Source organism: Vanellus vanellus (assembly GCF_965231255.1).
Source record: "Vanellus vanellus genome assembly, chromosome: 6".
NCBI classification, from domain to species: domain Eukaryota; kingdom Metazoa; phylum Chordata; class Aves; order Charadriiformes; family Charadriidae; genus Vanellus; species Vanellus vanellus.
This window is the reverse complement of record NC_138911.1, coordinates 7,157,066-7,172,970: the sequence shown is the minus strand read 5'-3', so window position 1 is coordinate 7,172,970 and position 15,905 is coordinate 7,157,066. Positions and strand designations below refer to the sequence as shown.

Here is a 15,905-nt window from a genome sequence, read left to right as displayed (position 1 = left end):
GGAAATCCTGGCAGTACCAAAAAACCAGAAGAGCCAAGAGAGAGAAGCAGAACAAGCTACCAGGGAGCATAAAAACAGAAATCTTGAGCTGGAGTGCATTGGGCTGGAATTAGGAACACCTAAATCTGTCTTAAGCTAAAACTGGGAAGGGTTATGTCATGAAGACATGGAAGACTGGAGCATGGCACAGGCGACCTAGTAATGAATTTCAGTGAACGGGCTGAGGTAGTTGAAGCCTTTGCCTAAATTTTTACTGACAAAATCTGCTCCAAGTGCCCACTGTCAAAGACTAGGGGGGAAACGTGCTAACACCACAGTACAGGAGGAACGCACAAGATGGTCACATACAGCAGCTGGACGTGAACAAGGCCGAAGGGAACAGATGACACGTCTCTGAAAGCATCAAGAGAGCTGGCTGATGTTATCGTGAAGCCACTCTGTCAGCTTTAAGAAATTGCGGTGATCCCTCACGACTAGAAAAAGGTCAGTGCCATGACAGCTTCAAAAAAAACTGTCAGGAAAGATTGTCCAGAGAACTACAGGCTGGCAGACCTCACCTTCATCACTGTGGAAATTACACAGTAAGTCCCCATGGAAGCTATTCCCCAGCACACGAAGAGCAGGATGAGAACAGCCAACACAGATTTTATTGAAGGCAAAACACTCCCGACAAACCTAATTGCTTTCTAAGACAAAGTAACTGGCTCTGTGGATACCAGGTAATCAGCGGGTTTAATTTGATTTTAATACGGCTTCTGATTTTTTTTTTCCTCTCTTACCTCGGTAGCCACCATGAAAGGCACAAAGTGAATGTATGGGCAAAAAGTGGGATTCAAAGGCGATTGGCACAATGGGTTAATGTGTGACTTGCACCTGAAGTCCAACAGGAGAGAAAAGCTTCCTTCCAGAGGGAAATCCCCATCAGACCTGCCAGGGCAATGTAATTTTGAGTTGAAAACTTAAATAAGGTTCAGTAATTAAAGTGTGTATGCTACATATATGGCTGCAGAATGATGGGATAGATGCATTTTTGTGAACCATAATTTTATTAGATAGTAATCTCTTCCTAATAAACTTGCAACACTGACTCATTGAGAAGCTTCCAGACTGGCAACCAGATACTGACTTTTCTTTATGTAGTTATGGTTAAAGAGAGGAGAGGACAAGACATTTTTAGTTCTGCACACTTCTACTTCTCAATGTTCAATATCTTATTAATTATGAGAATTAAAAATGGAAACACATCCCTTTGAAAACAAGAAATTCCCCTGATTATACAGTGTGATTCAGTTCTCGTTTCTAGCCTTAGTAAGATAAAGGTCTTTGAGCCATGACATCATTGCACATAAAAAGAAGTACAGAATTTTAAAGTTTTTAAAATTCTATAGAATTCTGTTTTATTCGCATTTCTTGCTGCATTATATCTGAATTTATAATAAACTAGTGTCTCAAGCAAACAGCTATGAAAAAGGACATCGAAACAATATCAAAAGCCTACAGCAGCTTCTTTTTCAGTTCATTTGTTTTCTGCAAAATATCCAAAGACACAGAATTCAAGGTTTTCTTCAGACATAGCTTTGATGCCTTGTCCATCAGGTACGGGACCGTGCAAAACAAAGGAACAGACAAGTCCAAGAATGCCAGCATCTCCCATACCCGCTGCTTATTGTGCTAAATTGCCCACAAACCTGCAGTATTCCAAATACCTGGGAACTGCAATATGGAAATTCTCTATCACAAGAATGATGTGAGAGGTCTCATCTACTTTGTACTGTAAAGAAATATTAAAAATAGCAAAAGACCGGTCAACAGTTTCATGATAGGTTATATAATTTCTCCTTATTACCAGACATTTTAGTTAATGCTATTTTTAATCTATCTGAATGTTGCTTTATTTTCAAAAGTCTAAATTTTTTTCCATGGTATAGTGCGCTTTCCAAACATGCAGAAATAAGATCATTCATACTACAGAAATCATAAACCACAATACCAAAATCCTACATTAAACATACTGTAAAAATAATCCTATTTGTGGGGTTCCCCTTATTACCACGATAAAGAATACCACCCTATCATTAACCTTCATCCTCAGTCTTTCCTTAACTTCGGGTTTTGACACATATAATAGATTCATATTGGAAACAATAACTCTCTGCATAAGAAGAAAATTTCATGAAACATACAAAATTTTTTGTTAGCTTTAATGAAGAAGTTGCCCTTTACACTCCTGGAGCCAGTATCCATGATGCTCTCCAAATTCCCTCTGGGCAAAATGAGCTTTCCCACAGCATAAAGTTTCACAAAGTGACAGCGCTGGTTATTCAAAATGGGCACACATTTTTGGTCCTGATAGGTGGAAAAGTAACAACTACACATTCAACTCTGTTGTGATACAGAATTTTGGGGTTTTTTTTTTTTTTTTTTTTTTTTTTTTTTTTTAAGACAAAAAGTTACTAGCCTAATTTCATATATTATTAGTTCTTAGATTAAATATTACTAGGTGCCAGCAGGTTGTATCTTAATATTGGCCTCACCAAGTGCTAGCATCCACTTTTTTTTGACCAAGGCAGACCGTGAGAAGGGTTGAATTCGGGTAAACATACTCTTCCACTCCATACTTGGACGGTCACACGTCACTCCACCTTAACCCAGACTGCATTGCAAGGAATGGAAACTCAGTCTGATGCTCAGTCAGCTGAGACTTTTGCCATGTCTTTTGCGGCAAATCGCTCTGTTCATTAGGAACAGCTAGCAGTCATGAATGAGATGAAGGAGGACGAGCTGCTACCTTAAACTGACGGAAAATATGATAACATGCAGCACGTGTCTTCGGAAAGGATGGGAAGAGACAATGCAAAAGCGGATTAAGCCTTCCCTTGGCTTTTTAACAGCTCTTCTCCCAGTTTCACAGGAATGGGCTCCTAGTTTCTTTCAAGGGGCAAAGGTGCAGGTTTTCAGGTCCCCATGTAATCATTGGAATAAAAAAATAATGGTACTTTGCCAGAGATACAGATGCAATGGCATGGGGGAAGGGAGTGCTTCTCACCCTCCTCTTTCCCTTCCCAGCCTAGCAGGGGGCACAGATCACCTTGAAGATGGACGGCAAGTCTGGGTGTCATTATCAGAAAGAATTTGGGTCTGTTTTCCCGTCTCATAATTAAAAGTTTAAGTTTCAGCAGCCTCTAACTTCTCTTGATCAATGTAAGACTGAACAGGAGATGATACCAACATTACGGATTGTTTCTGTTGTTGAGACATGGCATTTGTATTATTTCTTTGAAATCCGTGCGCTTCAAGAGTTATGGCCACTTACTAGTTAATACTGGTCTCAAACACTTGCACCATTCAGTGGTGACAAGGCCACCGGTAACTTCCATTCCAAGTTACATGTTTTCTCCACGGAGGTTTTGCACAGGAATTCTCTGAAATCTCCCTATTCAAACCTCTGGTGCTTGATCAAGCTAAGTTGCTGTATTTTTAAGGCATCCAAAGACAAAGCCAGCAATTGACTGCCTGATTTTACTTGCAGTCCTTGGAATATTCTGCACAACACTTGGCACAGCTGAGTCACAAAGGCCAAAATCAAATTAAAATGCAAATGATGTTTATTATTATGACAAGAAAAAAACAGAATTACGTAGTCAAACTCAAAGTAATTCATTTTTATGGTCTATGTCACTTACATGCATAATCCTAATGTATCTAAGATCAGAATAATACTATTTGAGGTACAATGACTCAATCAGAAAAACCTGAACTCCAGGTAACTTCTCTATATATCTGTATTTCATAATTAGCTAACTATGAAGCTCAATACTGATCCAAAAACGTGCCAACAAATGTTTTCATTTAGTTACCTGTTCTCCTTTTTATCAAATTGGAAGAAATGGAATTATGAATCAGAGACTATCAGGTTTTCTAGTTACTTAGTAAACAACATGTTTAGCTTAAATACTAATCAGCCTTAATCTTCGCTTAGGAAGTGACAAGCACCTTTTTGTCCATACATTTCTATCATCTCCAGCTTCATACCAAAATGCCAGAATCTTCTGCTCTCAAATATTATAATCTCTGTACTGATGAAATATATTTGTGCCTTTATTGTCACAAATACAGTTTATGTCCTCTTGTTTTGTGCAGAGCGCCTCAATGCTTCCTATTATAAATGTCAATAAAAATAAGCTACATATACAGCTCTTGACAAATAGCAAGCTAAAATACTGTTGCCGAGAAATATGACGATACCATCTTCTCAACAGGACAAAAAGTTCTGTAGACAACTAGCTACCAGGTGCAAAAACTTCAGATTACAACCTACGCTCTCTTCTCTTCCTCCCTCTCATTGAAAAAAGCAGAATCTTGAGTTTTGCTGTTACCAAAAAAAAAAAAAAAATTAAAAATATTGAAAGGAGTACTCTACCAGTATCCTTTACAAAATGCTATTTTTATAAAAACCAAGCTGGTTTGTCACTCTAACGAAAATATACCTGGAACTCAACTGTTCTACAAAACTGTTGCTACAAAAAAAACGCTTTACATGTTTACAAAAGATATTTCTAAATATATGTATTTGGCACGTACATTTTAAAATGGTTTTAATTAGAATTTAAGTTCAACAAACAGGAAATGTTTTACGTGTATTTTAGTAATTAAATGGTTACAAAAGTAATATAAAAGCACCTAAGTCATCTAAGCACCTGTCAGAAACTTTCTCGTCAAAACCAAGAAGACGGAAAACTGGCTGAAAGGAAAAGTCGCTGTCTCCTTTACAGATCATGCAAGTTCAAAGATTATTTCAGCATCATAATTATTTACTTCAAAAAAATAGAGACATCTGTTCCTTTTAGAAAAAAATCCTACAACCCAAATTAAGCTTCACAGAACTGTCCTCAGAAACACTCTGCGCGTAAGAGCTATAACATTAAACTTTCAAGATGTTCCGAGCACTTTTATAGCACACTGATACAGGCGAATTTTAAAAAAAACAATATAACGGACATGTCTGAAACTCCTGCTGGTTAAAGTAACACTGGGCACTGCATTCCATATGAAGTTGAGCTAGCAGCTATATAAAATGTCCTTAAAAAGAAACCAAGGATCTGGACATTTGTACTGAGAAGAACTTCAAATCACCCACATTCAGCTCCACGTCCTCGACCAATATCTACACGGGGTTTTTGTTTGTTTGTTTCAAATTATTTCAGAGGCTTCTCATCAACTTAAGCAATAAAGGTCCTCTCATTCTGTAAGAACAATTAGCGTTGTATCGTATTCCTAGAAAACACTCACAAAAAACTGCGATGGAAGAAAACCACCATTCAACAGAACGTTCCTTGGCTTCTTGCTCACTCTCTGGTCTAAAAGCTCTAGTTTCTCAGGCTGGAAAGTAATTAAGCTGCTTGGCCTATAGTTCTCTTGTCTAAAGACGTCCGAGATGATCGTATTGACTGCCCTGACCCAGCAAAATCTAGAACAGAGAGAATGAAAAGGAATAAAGGGAAGCAGGAATAACTCGCAGAAGCAGAATCGCTTCCTGTACGCTTTGGATGAGGATCCACTCGGCAGGAACTTTCAGGGAGGTGACAATATGATGCATCTCTCTTAATTTTAATTTAAATACTGTAAATAATATAAACCAATACAAAACACCGACACATGGGCCACCTTAGGATACTCACTACTGCTTGTTAGAGAATGGTGCTGCACACATTTACCATTTAATGCTATAGCGCAATAAGATCAGAAAGTGAATGCATTTTAGAATCCTACCGTGCCTTCAAAAAATTCAAGACCACCCGCTCACATCAGGTTACAATCTACAGTCTAAAGTTGTTCCTATTGAGCCTGCCTGAAGCATGAGGCTGGACTAGATGACATCCTAAGATCTCTTCCAACGGGAATGATTTTGATATTATGAGAGAAATTGCCTAAACCAAAAGTACCGTCCAAATTGATAAACATCAATTATTCACAAAACTCTGATTTTCACTTAATACTGAAATGTAAAATGACTTGTTAACGCTAACAGAAAAAAAACATGGAAATAAAACAGATCATCATTTTAAACCTAATGCTTGCAAACCTTCCTTCACAGCTTCAAACTGGCCAACATCTCTTCTAAGATTTTCCTACTAAACTAATATAACAATGCAGCTTCTTTCAAGACTACTCAGATCAAAATGGCAGCGTTTTTTTTCCTAAAATAGTAACACGTAAAAGGGCTGTCCTGACCCATTTGACTGGAACTTACATTAAATCTAGCACCGGCACAGGAGTTGTTACGTATGAAAACAAAGACAAACCCCCAAATTTACGCTACGACATTGAAAATAATTTTATTCGTTACTAGAAATATAATACAATTTTGCCAAAATAAAAGAAATAAATACATATAACATTAAAAGATTAATAGAGTCTTGTAAATAGAATGAGTCTTGATAGACTGATTAGTATTTAATCCTTCTCCAAATGTTCCTATTGCTAAATAAAAGCTTTAGTGAGAACGTCAACATAATCGCATGCCTTGAAACTAGTGCCGTAGTATATATAAATGCAGTATTTGGGCATAGCTATGTTCTTAAAAGAAATCTTACTCCTTTAAGATGTCAACAGTGCAAATAAGGACTTGTCTTTTATGTAACCGGTATATGAAATTTAAACTCGGCTGCTAATGTTGGAAATGGCCTGTAGCCATCCCACCTCAATGCGTGAGCCAGACAGATCTCGCAAGTTAAGTAAGAGTCAGGTCAGGACAGTATTTGGTTGCAACCGAGGCACAAAAAATTAGAGCTCTGAAGTGTTTTTGATAAATTTATAGTGTTTAAATGCGGCAGAGAGTGAGCTTTTTCTTGTCATTCAGTATTAAAATTCTGATATGATACAGTGCTAAAAGAATTATGTGATGGAGAGATATGAGATGTTGATACCACCTTCATCGATTCACCAATCCTTAACAGCCTATATACCTTGAGCATAAAAAGCTCTGCTCCAGCCTTCCAAACATACATATTAGCCTGCGTCACTCAATATAAAGTGCAATCTTTCCTGCCCTTACTGACTGTAATGTAAGTAAGAGCTGTTTTCCAGCTTCCCACACATACAATCGTTAACAATTCCCACCGTTGGCACTGAATACCAGTTTTAAGACCCACTGCATGGGCAATATTGGCATTGAGAAAAATTCTCAGTTTAGGACCCCACTCAGCCTTTCCCATATATTTGCATGCGGTGGCAACCCACGCTTTCACACACGTGCCCACTCTGCAAGGGGCAGCGTATGAGCTTCTTCACATCTACCTCTGTGGTAAAAAAAAGCATGCTGGAAGCTGAATCTGGCCAAAGAGCCACAGTAAAACACCCTCGTGTCAAAGGTATGCTTCGTACAGCCTGCTGGACAACTTACTTATTCTAGAAACAATTTTCCCATACTTCAGATAACTCACCAACTTGCTTTCCCCTAGGCTTGACAACTGAAGACTGGTTGACTGCTCAACCAGTATACTCAGATTTGTTAACTTTTTGTTACCATCTTCATGGCTTTCTGCTAGCTACATCTTCCCAAACTTACTTCTAATACTGAGCAACATATTGTATTGAAGAAACACTTGGATATGTGTCTCATTTCTCTTCCATCTCCTTTTCTAAGGAGGTTTTGTTTGCTTACCTGGTCTTAAATTATGCTACATTTTGCGGATGCTTAGGAGATGTCCGTATATCTATGACTATTTCCACATGTTCTGTTTAAGCTCTGTTTTTTGTGCTCTGTTTAAGCCAAACAAATGCATTCTGCTTATATGAACAGACAGATTGAATAGATGTAAGGTATTCTCCAGATTGTGCCCTGTGTTATTTTCCATGGGTGACAATCTCATTAATACTTACTTTTCAAATATCTTTTATAGAAAAACATCAATAAAACATATTATGCACACTGTCAAGGACAGTAGCTTTCCCTGTCCATAGAAAGCATCAAGAACACTTTTGATGCTCGCAGGATACCAGGAATTATGGGAAACCTTCCTGTTTTAAACCATGGCGCGTTACTGATCTCGATGATTAATTGTAAGAAGAGCTTATTAATTATAAAAACAATTTTTGTTTCTATCTTAGTTACAGCAGTTTCTCAAATGAACTTTCTTTGGAGCCAGTCAACAATGTGTAAATAGCCTACTGCGGCTGAGGATTACCCACCCAAGCCCACCTCTTCGCTCAACTCTCCGTGCTGCACAGTGCGATGAAGTCCATATATACTCCACATTGCACTTGCTCTTTACAAAATCATATTTAACAGATTTTTTCAAAAGTAAATATACTAAATCATATTTTTATATTGCAAAATCCTTGGTTTCTACTACGGATTTTCACACTATAATTTGGTTTTCCCATTTTTTTGCTTGTCTCCCAATTAAAATACATAGCGAGAGTTGATGGTAACTCTGGGGACGGTGGTGTGGGCACGCAGGCACCCGCAGTTGCTCAGCGCATATATACATGCATAGAAATTGGTTTTAGTATACAAATACATATATGAATTGTTAGAAGTTTTACAAACTATTCATATTCAAGGCAAATAAGAAAATATTCTGCTAAAAGACTAATTAAGAATACGGTCTTGATGAAGAGGCATCAGCATTTGTTCCCATTATCTCTTGACTTAGCCAGGAAATACCCAACAAAATATCAACAAACTGGTCTTAGCATAGCACTGCATGTTAGTCACTGCATTTCAGCTCCCTGATCTAAAATCCCTAATGAAAACAATAAACTTGTCTTTCAGATTCCTTGCCAGAGATGTATTATTGGTAACTATGGGTATATGACTGCAATAACAATACAGAGTATTACTACAGGAATGTTAAGTCAATAAAGAAAAGAATCCAGTAACGTTTTGTTTACCTAGTTAACATTGTCAGTCATGTAAGAACTTGATGCCGAGTGTAAAATACAGAAACACACATGTACATTGTGAAGAACGTTTAAAGAAAGACTGAATATTGTACTATGTGATTTTTACGGAAATGGTTGTAAAGATTTTTTTTCATGAGTTGATTTTTTCCTGGCAAAACTGCCAGGAAAAGAAGAGAGATCCCCAATTTTCTCTCTCAGTATCCTTTACTACTTTGTATTGTGTATCTCAAAATGAAGAGACATTGCCTTTTTAAAGCTTACAAGGTACAGGACTAAGGACACATTAACTAATGAGTTGCTTCAACCACAGAAAAAGAAAGACTTCCTTTCTCCGCCAAGAAATGTTCCTTTCAATCAGGCAAGCTGTTTCCTCCTTCACTTGAATTTAGGGAAGATTTACAGGAAGAGGGAAAACTTGCACTTCTCTTTAAGAAGTGGGATTACGCGATTCTGGCTGCTTCTACCAGTCTAGTTTCATTTTTGCCAAGGTACATCCCGATGTCACTGGCTAGTTTTGGACACAGGGTTGGTGATAATTAACTTCATATTGAGTTCTTGGAGGACCACTGAGAAGGAGTTTATCTGTCCCGGCAGATGTTTATGTAATAGAGACGCTTTCGGAACTTGAAGTTATTAGACTGCAGTCTGTGCGTGGTAATGACTTTGCAGCCCATAGAATGAACTAAAACACAATCATTATGTCCACAAAGAAAGGAAAATTAAAAAGTACACACCCGAAAGATTTAATTGCAGCTTCCAGTGATGCGATGTTGGTAGTGCAACATCTATATGCTATGTAAAAGACGACCGACACTCAAACTGACAAGGTTTTAAGGAAGCACTAAAGGACCAAGTTATAAAAGAATGGAAGAAGGGAAGAAAAACAACTGTTAAAAGTAGGCTGCCGCGTGTGCTGCCTACAGCAGGGTAACTTTGAATTGGGCCCAAATTTGAACCAGAAACTAAATGTACTGAAGGATCAGACTGTATGTTTGAGAGCAAGCAAAAGCTTTGCATCATTCTGAAACCTGCACAGCTGGAAATTCAGCAACGAGAGAAAGAATTTTTGTTCTCTTAAGTTTTTATAAGGAAACGCATTTGGGTTTGTTATCCAAATAAACCTTTTGGGGAACAAAATAAATGACAGAAGAGCACTATTTTAATATAATGGCATTTAAAGGTCTTTTTAGTGCTTTTAATTGCATTTTTCCATCTCATATTTAAGGCAACTCATTTATCTATGTTGCCTGCATTTGAGAGGCAACCAGATGTTGACATACATGGAGAATTCTTTAGAAAGAAAGAAAACTACAGGTAACTAATTAACTTATAATATATAGTCAAGGCGTCATTATAACAAATATGCCTTGATTGCACACTGTTAACGGTACCCCTTGCGCACTACAGTCAAAAGTTAAATAGTAGCCTATATAAATAACATATAGCAACAAAAGCATCAACATATTACGCACTCAGCTACAATTCACAAGCACTTAAAATAAGCTTATTGCAACTGAAAAAGAAGTTCTGTTTTCCCTAGAACTAAACCAAATACACTCTATTTTGCCCAAAACATACAAGGCACAGCTGATGGTTCTATCCCGCTTTTTCTCTAAACTTCATGTAACCCTGGCAGCAAAACCCACAAGCACCATCGCCTCAAAATTACTTTAGAACTACCATAAAATGGAAGTTCGATTGTATGAGGAATTTTATACTATTTATCCCTACTTTGGGGGCACAGTTTCTTATTCTGCTCAGAGAATTACAAAGAACATATTGTCTCCTCTGTGTAGGCTTTGCGTAGGTTTCTCATACTTAAAAGCTTGCCGTGATATTGGTTAATTGCCAGATTTCAGCCACCTCTCTCACCTCTCCCTTTCAGTGGGCGTGAAAGGGTTTACTTGCAATATATATTGCTACTGACTGAATTTTGTCTTGTTCTCCCGGATTCTCAGCAGCAATTCCCAAGTCAGAGGCTTCCCCAGAAAGCACGTCAAAGGATTCCCACCCACACACTGAATATCTAACAGGCCCTGACCCATTTTCTCCTTATTAAAGCAGCACTACATATTTTAAAAAATAAAAAATAATCAACAGAGAGGCTAAATGAATGCATGAATTGCAGTTGGAACTTTATCCTCTTCAGATTTTAGTTCTGACAAAATCACTATCAAGAAGCAAAGAGACGCATTTAAAATACAAACATCAGATGTATTTTTCCTCAGTGTTCTCATTCAGTGACTTATTACTCCAGCTGTCTTTCGGCTAAGTACAAGGAGGACTTCACTTATTAGTTCTGAATATAGAAAAATCCCCTAATTTAGCCATACTTATCTCCTCATCCAACCATATCTTTGGGCATATTTCTGCCACTTGAGCTTTAATAATCTTGTAACTCAGTGATTTAAGATATAGGATGCTTAAAAAATGAAGCCTCATAGCGAGTAACAGTTGGAATTACATGATTTTACTAAGATTATTAATGTTACCTAACCAGAATAAGCTATAGCGATTAACACTGAATATTTAGAACTGAATTTTTTTATGGTAGAATGGACTACTGCAAATACTACTGCAAGACCCAAGATCCGTCATAGAATCATAGAATGGTTTAGGTTGGAAGGGACCTTGAAGATCATCGAGTTCCAACCCCCCTGCCATAGGCAGGGACACCTCCCACTAGACCAGGTTGCCCAAGGCCGCGTCCAGCCTGGCCTTGAACACCTCCAGGGATGGGGCCTCAACAACCTCTCTGGGCAACCTGGGCCAGTGCCGCACCACCCTCACAGTGAAAAACTTCTTCCTAATGTTCAATCTGAACCTGCCCTCTTCCAGTTTAAAGCCATTCCCCCTCATCCTATCGCTACATGCCCGAGTAAAAAGTCTCCTGTAGGCCCCCTTTAGGTACTGGAAGGCCGCAATAAGACCTCCCTGGAGCCTTCTCATCTCCAGGCTGAACAGCCCCAACTCTTTCAGCCTCTCCTCATAGGGGAGGTGCTCCAGCCCTCAGATCATCCTTGTGGCCCTCCTCTGGACAAACTCCAGCAGGTCCATGTCCTTCTTATGTTGGGGACTCCAGAGCTGGATGCAGTACTCCAGGTGGGGTCTCACGAGTGTGGAGTACAGGGGCAGAATCACCTCCTTTGACCTGCTGGCCACACTTCTTCTAATGCAGCCCAGGATACGGTTGGCCATCTGGGCTGCGATCGCACATTGCCAGCTCATGTTGAGCTTCTCGTCGATAAGGACCTCCAGGTCTTTCTCCTCAGGGCTGCTCTCCAGCCATTCCCGTCCGAGCCTGTATTTGTGCTTGGGATTGCCCCGACCCAGATGTAGGACCTTGCACTTGGCCTTGTTGAACTGCATGAGGTTGGCTTGGGCCCACCTCTGCAGCCTGTCCAGGTCCCTCTGGATGGCATCCCTCCCCTCCAGCCTGTCTACCTCGCCTCGTCTTGTAGTTGATATGCTGCAATTTATTAACATCCCCAATTAAACAGGTACAATATTCTGGTTTAAGTAGAAACAAAATGGCAACAGAGAATTCAATTGATGTATGACTTCCAATGTGCCCACTGCATTCACAGTTTCAGACATAACGGGAATCTGATTTTACTGGTTACAGCCGCATAACAGCCTTTTCCCCTCCGTGTGCCGTCACCTCCAAAGGGAGCGAAGCGCTTCAGCAAGCCAAATGCCCTCTCCCAAAAGAACAACGTTGAACAGAAGCGGTGAAAAAAACCCTAGAACAGAAAAAGGCTGGAGAAGCATATTTGCGTGCTGCAGTTCTTCAGTCAGTTGTGTCTATGGTTGTGCTGCTTACAGAAGGGACAGCCCTACGTTCCTCTCAGCTTGCAACTGCGCGCTGCCATTGCCGTTTTTAAGCTAGCACAACTATTTCTGTGGCTGCTTGGTGAACTAGATGGGGGAATTGTTTCACTTGAGGTTAGACCTGACCAGATAAAGATGCCCGCCGGATGAATTTCCCGAGCTTTTGATGCCAACGCAGATTTGAATTAAACTGATAAAATTGTGCTAAAAGATTTATTTCTAAAACAGGGCAGAAAATAGACAATAAAACCCCATAATATTAGATCAACCACTTTTTAATGAATACTGAAAGAAAAAAATCCATTTAGGAAAGCTCCATATCTCATAATGTAAGTAAATCCTTTATACCTACAACTGATTCGTAAGCAAACACTAGCTTTACCTGTTATTTATAAATTATATACCTCCTCCTTCCCACTTTTAATTTAACAATGCTTTATGCAACTGACTTCTCAGGGAAAGCAGGTTAATAATGAGCATATATACCACATATGAACATTCTTTTACCTTCATTTTCAACATAAAATATTATGAAAAAAGATATATTTACCTTCTGAAAAAGGACCCACCTGTTCTTTCCAATAGGAAAGCCCGGAGATGAGGGAAAACACCAAAACAAATAAGAATACTGCTCTGTATCTTACAATGTACATTCAAGTGGCATGCAGTCATCTTTCAGTAATTAAGACTTTTCACTGACAACACTATGTTATTTAAGAATCCACTTCATTCTAATGATAACTTGTGTCTGTAAAGGTGTCTGGAGTGCAAGTTACCAAGTTTATATTATTTTATGAACAAAAATAGGAACTAGGAGACCTCTTTTGTTTATAAGGCCATCGTAAGTTACATCAACTTTAATACAATATTGATTAAAGCTTTATGGATAAACATATATTGAGTCAGAGGACTGTTCATCATTGTCTTATGTTGTGTGAATGTTTATGAAAATTTTTATTTGCTATAAGATTAGCTTAATTTGGACTACACTTATTTTTTTTCTATGGCACAAAGAACAGAAGACTTAAGAACTCCCGTGACATCTGGTGGAAGGTGTTTGCAGGTGAGGTTTGAAAGAAAATGGATTTTCCTTGCCAATATCCTCCACACCATTCTGTCAAAAAAAGCATTCTCTGGAGAAATAACAGTTGAGAGATGAATTCCACAAATTTATAAGCATACTCTGCATGTCACTTCAGCCCACAAAGAACTGAAAATTTAGAGGAATACATTTAAGTGGTCTCCTAGACTAGGATGACTAGAAACTGAGCTATGCTTTCTCGTCACGTGCTTGCATTTTTCCCACTGGGCCTCTGACAACGGCACTTGATGAAAGGAATGCACAGTTTAGCCTTTTCTTTTAAAAAAGGTGAGCGATACCTTCTGCATTGCTTGAATAGTACTGCTGTCTTAGAACTCCTTTTTACGTGGGGAAATACGACTGAACAACCAGGTGTTTCTTCATCCGCCTCTTCCAGTCTTCTTCTTATTGGAAAGATTTGCTTTTCCTCACGTAAAATCTCTTTTGAAATAAGTAACGTTTTCAACCTGACAGTAATTGTCCGCTCCTTCCTACTTACCATAAATTTCTTAAGTATTAATTATTTCATACTATTAAAATTTGTATCTACATATTTTTACTTCTTGGTCAAATTTAAACAGCAGCACTTTCTGAAAAGCTGATATTCACTCTACATATTGCACACTTTTGCAGGAATTGAGTCATGCTCGGACAGCGCAGTTACTTGAATAAAGGAACAAGAACTTTGTATAAACAAAAAAATACAGAAATTTGCATTTAGCAATTGTTCATTTAGCAAATTCAGCACTCTATTTAAAAAGAAAATTGAAACATGAGCTTTACACAGAAATAGTAGCTTATTAAATTGTTTAGTAGTTTTTGAAGCCAGTGGCAAAATATTTAGCAAACCTAATACTGAATTGCAATTATTTTTTTTTTTAAAAATTAATATATTCACAAATTACCTCATTATTTAATTTAAAAGTCTATTATTCCATCCTTTTTTGTGAAATATTTAGCACAATGTGTGTGTTTTGGTACAACTCTGCCATCAGAATTATCTCAAAGCAAGCTGTGCGCATGAATCTTTTTTAAATCAATTTTTAAATATAAAATTTGATACTTGATGCATACTCAAAATTAACGGAGTACAGAACATGCATTTAATTCCAAAACTCTCAGAAGAACTTGCATGCAAATACTCATAAATAAATTGAATTGCATCTCCTATTTAACGGGGTACATGCAGCCCATAACGCTATCCTACAATAAGCCATTAAAAACTATGTATTAAAACTATAACAAATATATTAAATTGGGTATATAGTACAACAGTATCAACCTTATCTCGACCGTATTTAGGACAGGAGAAGACAACTTACGGGTAGGATTCTGCAAGCTGCTGAGCTATTTTATAAGCCGTGGGGTCCCTGTCTAGCGCATATACCGTAATGTCGCTGGCTTTCTCTAGAAGAGCTGTAGTGTGACCACCGGCTCCAAACGTCATATCGAGGAAACGCTGTTGAGTAAGAAAGACAACACCGTTACCTTAGAGTAGACAAGTGATAAACCAGTTGTTGATTTCAAGCTTCTTTTGTTAATCTGTCTTACATGCTGGAGGAAAACGAACCGTTCAATATAGTCACGATGCCTTTTTGGAAATATTTTCCGATTTTGTGCAGAATTGCAATCACGTCAGAGTAATCTTTATAGGGGTTGTGACCTCCCCCTCCCAAAATCCTTCCAGAAGAAAAGGACAATGATTTGGTGCAACCAACTGCAGCTTCATACTCTTCCCATTTGTTGGCATTCTGAGATTAGAGGAAAGCCGCGTGTTTGACTGCTTTGTTTGGACTTGCTCAATTTAATGGATACAAAGATATATGGGACATGAGACTACAGCAAGTAATCAGCACCATCTGCTTTGTAAGAGTGTCTCTAAAAGGAAAGCTGACGTACTGTATATCAGTTAAAGAAATCACACTATCATACTTTCATACCGCAGATCAAAGTGTGATGGCAGCACAGGCACATATATATCCTGACTGGAACCAACCTCACGAGCACAGAAAACAGAAGTTTTCAAGACGCAGTACCATTGATTTCGGGTTCACTGTGCAAGGACAAAGCTACATATTTAGGTTAC

General features: G+C 38.3%; 1 protein-coding gene across 1 annotated transcript in view; it reads right to left on the bottom strand.

The window, feature by feature from the left end:
• The window catches only part of METTL15 (methyltransferase 15, mitochondrial 12S rRNA N4-cytidine), a 97,545-nt gene that overhangs the window by 42,586 nt on the left and 39,054 nt on the right, over nucleotides 1-15,905 (bottom strand). Inside the window, exon 2 of the mRNA XM_082485343.1 lies at nucleotides 15,142-15,278. Coding sequence (XP_082341469.1) covers nucleotides 15,142-15,278 — 137 coding nt within the window. The remainder of the gene's footprint in view (nucleotides 1-15,141; nucleotides 15,279-15,905) is intronic.